Below are 9,084 nucleotides of genomic sequence, written 5' to 3' on the forward strand. Positions count from 1 at the left end.
TTTTCAACAGTTTGATTCTCTTTATTTTCATAAATGTCACACCACTTGATACACTGTATTTCCAAAAGGTTGGTACAGAGAGAACAGTTAATATTTGTACAAAATATGTTCTCATTACAGTATTTTGTTGCATTCTTTATTCATGCTCTTAAATAACTTGCAGTTGCTGATTAAAAAAATGAAGATATATATGCCTAAGCAGTGATTTTTAGCATACTTTACAGGACTATTTTGTGCCTACCTGCCTTCCCTTGTCATAAACCCCTTTGCCTCTGTACCCAAACTATGCCATCAGAGTGTTTTGATCCTTTGCAGCACCTGCAGACTGTCCCAGTGTGTGTTTGACTTGTACACAACTCTAAACATCACTAGGTTTGAGTAGCTTTTTTCCTGACAGTCCCCACATGCATTACACTGTGGGGATGTGCAGAGTTTACTTCCTGGCTGCTCTGTTACCATCATCTGCTATTTGAATTCATTTCCTTTAGGAACAAACCTGCCCATGGTCCTTTCTTCCCACGCTGTGGGGCAGTTTACACTCCAGGTGGTGATGTCTGCATTCCACACTTTGGTACCTGTGCCTTCCCAACCATCCCATCCACATGAGGGCATTCCTGGAACTCAGGATGAACTTCTTCCAGAAGGTCCTGGAATGGGCTCAAGACTCTTGGTGCCAGACTCATGAAAACAGCCCAAAGCATTCAACCCTTCTTTACTTTCCAAATATTCATGTAATTTTCCATTTCTTTATTCACCCCTTCTTAAACCATTCCTATAAAGTTTAATGTTCTACCTACATCACTTCCTGCTGTGGCAAGAAGTAGCTGTAAAAGCACAGCTCCTGTTCCGTGGAGATCAGCTGTCATAAAGGTTCAAAATCATTTCTTTTCCCACATTTTTAACAAAGCCTTCTTCATCAAGCAGAGCTGAGAGTCCCTTATTCTGCTACACATGGAAGAGACATGGGGTGCTGGGGTGGCGATACAGAGTTGGTTGGCAGTTTTATTTGATTTCACAACATATTATTTAACCTTTACATCTCATCTCCAGCCATCAGAGGTTGTAAAAACAACCCTGCTGTTCCCAGGATACATACCAGGATGAAAACCCACAGAAAAATACGGTCGATGACCATGGCAACGTATTTCCAATCATCCTGAATCTGGAAAAATTAGAAAAAAAAAAGGAAAAAAGAATAGCAAGTTGGCATGTTTATTAGGTCAATAATTTGCATTAGCAACTAGTGCCATTTTATATAGATTTTTCTGTGTGTAGGTGTCTTTCATGCTACACAACTTACACATCTCTGTTTTCACTGACTAATTCATCTTGAAGAAGCTTCATTTGAATATGCTCTTTGTGGCAAAGCCAAAAGCTGCTACTTCAAATACAGAAAGTTTTTCACCAAGACACTGGACTTGAGGAGATACAACTTCCCTTCTCTGTGCCAAAAATGAAAATGTAAAGCTTTACATTCTCAGGGGAAGAGGTTTGTCCAGAAAACTTGAGTGAAACAGACTGCTCCTACTCATCTTTAGGCAGTATGTAAAAAGCAAAAGCTAATAGATATAGTTATTTGGTACTTTTCTGATGTAGTACTGAAGTTTGATTGTTCTCCTGCATGGTGTAAAATTCATCTCTGTACTTTTCCTGTAGAGGAGGTTTCAAAAAACCCAGATTTTTTCTAATTTTTTTTCTTTTTACAGTGAGTGTTATAACAAGAGTGACACTGAAATATTATATGTGCTATATATTAACAGTAACCAGGTGATCATTTTAGTTCCCATTGAGATTTCAATTTAAATTTTTACTTTGTTTTTCTTCAGGAGCACTAATAAATGAATAATGCGTTAGTTGGTTTTGAAATTCAGACTTTTTAGCTTACAACTTGTTTGTTAGGGCAGACTTAAAAACCCAAAGCAACCCTCTATTTTTTGTACCAACTAAATATAAATAAAGCTCTGATTTCAGCACAAATGAAGTAAAGTTAGAATAAGTGCTATACTGCAGAGGGTTTAAAGTCTGTGATAATTGTGGGGGGGTGGCTACTGCTCATAATATGTTTGAGGGACATGATAGAGAGAAAGCTTTCCATTTCTGTTTTTTTATTGCATTAAGATGCAGCTTTATGAAAGATGCTGGTCCCAGTCTTGCAGCAGTTGCCTCATTTAGCTACAGAATATTCTGCAGCAGCAACAGAATGAACAACATCATCCCTATGAGGGACATCCACTCGTGGTTTTGTTGTTGATGGTAAGCTGTGGGAGGGAGAATGTAACTTCCCAAAGGCCACAGAGTCAGCAAATTCCACTATTAAGATTATGACTTGGAAAATCCTAACTTTAGCTCTGGTGGGATGGATGCCCTCCTGTGTTCCCCCAGCAATGGTGACCTTAACATGCCTCAGTCAGTATTTATATTGTCAGTAAAGAGAATGTTGTGCAGCAGAGCTGCTCCCCAGTTATAGCAATTCAAAATTGCACATGCTTGTACACAGCTTGGGTAATTTACTTTTATAAAATAATGGTCTCTGTTGTTTTGGGGTTTTTTGCTTGTTTGTGTATTTGAGATTTTTTTCTTACAAAAGGCTCCAATGACAAAAGGTATCTGCAGTTTGAGCAACAGTAAAGTATGTTCTTACCTCTTTTGCTTCGTTCTGCATTTTCATATTTTCTGCAATATATTTCACACTTTCAATAGCATCTCTCATTTCTGGTGACAGAACTGAAAATGAAAGCAGGGGATCTACAGACTCAGAGCTTGAACTCCTGGTGAGATTGCCACTGAAATCCGAGAACTTGGTGCGTTGGTACTGGCAGCAGCTGCATGCCATGTCTTGGCACACAAAGCCATCTTTGCAGCATTTGGCTTCAGAACTGCTGAAGCAATTAAGGTTTGAAAACTCAGAAGTGAACGGTGGCTTTGGCTTCTGGTTGGTCTCTTCATCACTGGCAGGCCTTGTCATGAACATGATCCTGGGAAGTAAGTTCAGGAAAATGGTTCTCACCCACACGGGCATGGTGTGTGTCTTGGGTGTTCTGTAGTGCACGTTCAGCACAAATACCGTGATGACAATGGATAGAGTTACAAATATCATGGTGAAAAGGAGGTATTCCCCTATAAGGGGAATTACCAGGGAAGTAGAAGGTATGGTTTCTGTGATAACAAGAAGGAACACCGTTAAAGATAGAAGGACTGATATGCAGAGTGTCACCTTCTCACCACAGTCTGAGGGCAAATAGAAAACTAATACAGTCAGAAAAGAAATCAGCAGACAGGGAATAATCATGTTGATGGTGTAAAATAAAGGTAAACGCCTGATGTAAAGAGAATATGTGATGTCTGGGTATATCTCTTCACAGCAGTTGTATTTGATGTCGTGTTTATACCCAGGAGCTTTAATAATAGCCCATTCTCCACTCTCCCAGTAATCTTTCAGGTTCATTGTGGAGCCAATTAAAACTAAGTCAATTTTGGCTTTATCATAAGACCAGGAACCAAACTTCATGGTGCAGTTCTGATAATCAAATGGGAAGTAGGTTACATCTATTTTACATGAGCTTTTAAATATAGCTGGAGGTATCCAGGTCACATCACCCGTGTATTTTAGTAGGGCCTTTGTCTTGTCATCAACCTGGAAATCCCCAACTGCACTGTAAAACAAATAAAAATAACAAAAATTAGAATGATCTACTCCAGGTAGTTTCATACCTTCAGATCATATACATTAGCTCTTTAATCTGCTTTGGGAAAGTCAGCAATTACTTGTTGACTTGGAGCTGAATTGCATGTGCAGGACTGAGCCAGTGGCCACCATAAATTTGCACAGTTAAACTGAAACAAACAGCTGTATAAATTTACCAGGGAGGAGTTGAAAGGGAATATTATTAATTCCCTTATTAATAATATGGCTCAGTGCAATCAATATTCAAAATGGCAAATAGCAGACTGCAAATGGCAGTTCAGCTAGATAAGTCTCGTAGGTCCCTTCCAACTGAACTATTTTATTCTGTTCTATTCTAGATCAACCAAGCACATCAGAACCCAGGGGCTGATAAGAGGATACCTGTATTACTGGTATTCCCACCTCTTCTGTGGACAGTGCAGGTAGTAACTGTTAAAAGAGGGATTAGGGTTGGGGTGTATCTTTGCCTAAGGAGAGTATTTGGTGAGGGGGTTTTTTTGAGTCCCACTTTGCTATCTTATATGATCCATATGACAATTTCAGTTGTTTCTATGAAGAAGTAAAACTAAAAAAGTAATCTGAATTTTTAAGACCACTGTTAGAAAAGGAGTGTCATTGCTGTTGATCCACAGACCTAAGTTTTGGATCTGGGTAGGTAAGTCCATCTCCCTGAGAACTGCTTCCCTACTTAGCAGAGGGAGCCACTGAGTTATGGTTTGGCTCCTCAGTGTCTCAGCAACTGACATCTAAAGTAAATTTTATCTGTGGCTTTTATATGTCAGCACTGTTATTAGAAAGATTGTGAATTTAAATTGTGAATTTAACTGCTAAAAAGCTGGAAGTTGCATTTTTTTTCAGTTAAAAGTCTGACTCACAGACAAGAACTCTCCAGTCTAAGGGAATTCCTGCCAGCTCCCCTGGTAGACAGTGGTACAAATAACAGTAAAGTGAAGGGGGAAAGCCAGGTTCACTTTGGCTTGCCCACTTGCAGCTCCAGGTTAGAGCTGGCTCCTGGCCAGGGATGCTGGTGGAGCTGGCATGGAGGTGAGGACAGCAGTGGGGGATGTGGGACACAGGTGTGGTGGAAAGCAGGCTTCTCAGTGTATTCAGGGAACTTGCTGCTGATTTTTTTTTAAACTGGTAACATCACCCCTCTTCTTCCTGAATTAAGGAGATAAATATGCAAGAGTCTTACTTGTTATATAAAACAATATCTGGCTTCCAGATCTGGCCAGATGGTACTCGGATGAATTCAGCACCTCCATAGTCTGCTGGATTCCACCGAAGCTTGTAATCATTCCAGATCTAATTATGGACAAAATGAGTCTGTGTTAGGTTTGTGAAGAAACTGAAATTCAGTGGACTAGACCTGAACCAAGTGTTGTCATATCACTCCTAGGGTTGTTTTATTTTGGATACACAGTGTTTAGCTGTTTCTTTAACAAACACATATGTTTGTTCATATGCAGATTGTAGGTGGGCCTAGATATGACCTTGTTGGTCCTTTCTAGATGTGACTTACATGTCTGTGACTCTGTGCCAGGAATGTCTACTCAGCAGTTGAAACAAGGTGAAAGGAGTAAGACTCTTGTCAGAGAATGTAGGACTTTAATAATAACTTCAGTCTCAAGAAACCAGGTATCTGTGAGATGGTGAGAACAAATTCGTGGAGGCCGTGGGGGCAGGTGTGAGCATCGAGTGAGGGACCCGGGGTGTGTGGGTCAGAAACAGCTGCAGGGTGTGCTTGCTCAGTTCAGTAACGGCCTCGGTCCTTAGGGCTCGTTAAACCCCGCTTAAACAAAATTGAATATCAAGCTGAAAGCGGGAACTAAGCTGGTTATTCAGCTGACTGCAACAGTGAGTAACTGCATTTTTAACCTCTAAAGACCCTTTTTAAGTGAGGCAAACACTTTGGGTTTCTTCTCACTTTCCGGGAACCAAACAGCACCAAGTGATGCTGTGCGGGACAGCCGTGCTGAGTGTCTGCCCAGGCAGCGCGTGTGGCAATCTTGAGAGCAAAAATGTTTTATTTAGCGACTCCCGGACGGTGTAGCAGCGCTGCTCCGCTCCCGTCCCATCCTATCCCATCTCTTCCCATCCCTTCCCGTTCCCCCGGGCAGAGCGGGCCGGTGGCCGCCGGGAGGCAGCAGAGCGCCAAGGACGGGGCCGGGCGGCGCTGCCGGCGGGGAGACCGGGATGCTGCCCCGGGAATGCCGCCCCGGGGATGCTGCCCCGGGAATGCCGCCCCGGGGATGCTGCCCCGGGAATGCCGCCCGGGGATCCTGCCCCGGGAATGCCGCCCGGGGATCCTGCCCCGGGAATGCCGCCCCGGGGATCCTGCCCCGGGAATGCCGCCCCGGTGCTCCCCGAGCCCGCAGCCCCCTGGCAGGGCGGGCGGCTCTTCCCGGCCCGGGTGCCCCGGAGCACTCCCGCGCTGGGGGGGAAGGTGGGTCGGTGCCGGCCCGGCTGTCACTGAGCGCTACTCACGTGCTTCAGCCACAGGTTGGTTTCCATGATCTGGTTGACTTCGTCCTGGAAGAGAGAGTTGTGTCGGGAGAGCTGTGTCGGGACAGGCGCCGGCCCCGCCGCGGCGCCCGGTACTCACCACCTTCACCAGCTGCGACATGGACACCTCGAACTGGATGATGACCGGGTCCGAGACGTTCTTGACGGGGCGCACGAACTTGTTGTAGCTCTCGAAGAGCGCCGCGTAGAGCCGGTGCTCGGCCTCGGAGCCGCCGCAGCCTGCGGAGGACACGCGGTGAGCGCCGGGGCAGAGCCCCCCCGTCCGCCCGCTCAGCATCCCCTGGGCTGGGCACTGCCCGAGCCTCCCTAGGTGGGCAGTGATTCAAAGAAACCTCTGCCAATCTGAAAAGCACTTTTATTACGGCCGGGGAATGCAAAGGGGCAGGTGTTCTCCCCAGAGCACTCCACCGAGCCAAGAAATAACATAGCCTTTTATACAGTTTGAAAGTAGCAAGCTCAAAATTATCTTTACACACACTCTTTTTGCAGTCTGTCTTATCTAAATAGACATCTAGTTTTACCTCCTATTCTTACCATTATGGAGTAGTTACATAAAGTTTTATCACTTCAAATAGTTACAGGTTATACACCCCTCTCTACGTGCTAAAAAACCTTCCCCATTCTCTAAGCTTTTTATCTCAATTGCCCACAGTTTGGTCAGAGACTTTTAAGCAGTTTTACATTTTGCAAAGTCACACTTTCATAGCTAAATATCTAATATTTCATTTCATTTTCTATTTCAGCAGTACTGTGCCAGGGGGGCATTAGCTTGGGCTGGGGAGAAGAAAGGCAGCGAAGGGTAACGCTATGATAGAGGTCTTCTCACACACCTCTCTGCAAATGAGTTAAAAACTTTCGTGGAGTTACTGAAGAATTGGAGGTACAAAAGCCCTTTCCCCTCCCAGGCCCGGTCCCCTAGACCTGGCAAAGCTGTGGAGCACAGGAAGGGGAAAGTGCAGCCCAACAGACCAGGCCGCTTGTGAAAGGTCAGAACGTTTTGCAATAGGAGGATTCCCAGGAAACAAATCTGCTTTCCAGCCTGAGTCACGATTGTGTGATTATGGCAAGGATAACAGCCTGCTTCTTAAAATATAAAAAAAAAAGGATTAAAATTTATTAACTGTTATATTCAAAGACTTTTCAGCACATTCAAAGAAATGTGCTAATTATCCGTTTTTTATTCTAAGTAGTTTTTATTTATAATAGATTTGTATTGTCCCTTTGCCACTCACAACTGCAGTTCACGGTACCCTGTGGCCTACAGAAAAACTGCAGACTGAAATTCTAAAAAATTAGGGTACTTTACTTGTTTTGGGATGAGGTGTGAGAGCCTGTATTTTACATTACCTTTTTCCTCTTTAACTCACTAGGCAATGACCATCCTAATGCTATTTAAAAAGGCAGTGGCCTTTTATTTTTAGAATGATCTCTTAAAACTCTCTTAAACTCGTTCTGGACAACACATTCCTGTGAACTCCAACTGAAAAGGAAAACGAGGCCTGTTTTGTCATAATGGATGGCACTATGCAAATTTGGCAAAGGCATGAACTGAAGTCTGTTGAACATATTCTACAGTTCCTGTGAAACACAAATATGAATCTACAGATTTGCAGGGACATGGGGGTTTTTTGTCAGTTGTTTTTCAGCAGAGAAAGAGGAGGGAGGCAGAAGTATCTGCAGGTGACTGATCTGAAATGTTACACAAAGCAGGTGTTACTTTCCAGTCTTTGTGAGTCCTCCCCTCTCTCTAGAACAAGAGGGTCCCTCTCAAGTGAATCTACTCAGCTAAAAGTTCGTTTGTTTGGGGTTTGGTTTGTTTGGGTTTTGGTTTGGCTGATTGGTTTTTGCCCCTCTCCCCTTCTCTTGCTCACTTAGAGGGCAATTTTGTTTTCAGATTAGTGAAATCATTCAAGCCAACTTGCAAGCTAAAAAAATGAATGCTTTTGTAATTGCCAGTCTTGTCCATATTATTTATTGATATCTCCTATCTCTCATATCAAGATTTCCTGGAATAAATACTCTCGAATCTTTTAGGTAGATAATTTCAAAGCTAGATCTTAACAACTCTGTTATAGTCGATCCCAGATTGCCAGCCTTTTTACATGTCACTAGCATTAATTAAATCCAGCATCCACCATCTCTAGAGAAGTGCACTAATGTGGGGTTTTTTACTTGAATATTTTGGTGCTTTCCATATCGGCAGAGAGAAGATGGGCTGTTTGCAGCTTGTATTTGAAGCTCTTTAATGTTGCCACTTTCTGGTGGTCCTCTCTGCAATATGTGAAACCACACCTTTACGTGTAAGGTGCTTTTCCTTAAAGTTAAAATGGCTTTGTGTGTCCTGTTTGGCATCTTTAATCAGGACAATTAAATACTTTACAACGATAAACTTTAAAAACCCACCCACCGAACAACAAACTGTGTAACAAAAAGAGCTGTACCAGGATTTAGCCCTTAGCTTGGAGTGAGCTTCTTAAAAATAATTTGCACCAAAGCCATCTCCTGTCCACCTTTTCGACCCCCCCTTCACCACCAAACAGTAACAAATGAAGGATCACTCACCTTGGCAGAGGAAGCAAAGAGCAGCAGTCAGGAGGAGAGCGGGGATGCTCTCCATGGTGTTATGAATTACTGCCTGTCGACAGAGGCTGTTGGAGACGAGCGTCGCTGCCAGGACTGTGCGAGCGCAGGGAGCAGGGAGAGCTGCGCTCCTCCGATGCGTGAAATGCCTGAAGCAGCAGCCGGCAGGACCCTGAACAGCGCTGCGCAGTGAGCTCCCATTAGGGTTGCTGTGCTGCCCCCTTCCTGGCTACCCGGGCTGTCAGAGCTGGGGAAACGGCAAACAAATTGCAGGCCAAACAGATGTTGTTGTA

At 43.8% G+C, this 9,084-nt stretch overlaps 1 protein-coding gene across 1 annotated transcript; it reads right to left on the reverse strand.

The window, feature by feature from the left end:
• On the reverse strand, positions 1 to 8,952 carry CHRNA3 (cholinergic receptor nicotinic alpha 3 subunit). Its single transcript, XM_064668406.1, has 6 exons — positions 8,774 to 8,952; positions 6,291 to 6,430; positions 6,173 to 6,217; positions 4,881 to 4,990; positions 2,642 to 3,653; positions 1 to 1,162 (listed from the first exon to the last, which is right to left on the reverse strand). The coding sequence occupies exons 1-6, from the start codon at positions 8,826 to 8,828 to the stop codon at positions 1,034 to 1,036; spliced, it is 1,491 nt and encodes a 496-aa protein (XP_064524476.1). The 5' UTR covers positions 8,829 to 8,952; the 3' UTR covers positions 1 to 1,033.
• Positions 8,953 to 9,084: the final 132 nt, after the last annotated feature.

Source organism: Pseudopipra pipra, chromosome 12 (assembly GCF_036250125.1).
Source record: "Pseudopipra pipra isolate bDixPip1 chromosome 12, bDixPip1.hap1, whole genome shotgun sequence".
Taxonomy (NCBI): domain Eukaryota; kingdom Metazoa; phylum Chordata; class Aves; order Passeriformes; family Pipridae; genus Pseudopipra; species Pseudopipra pipra.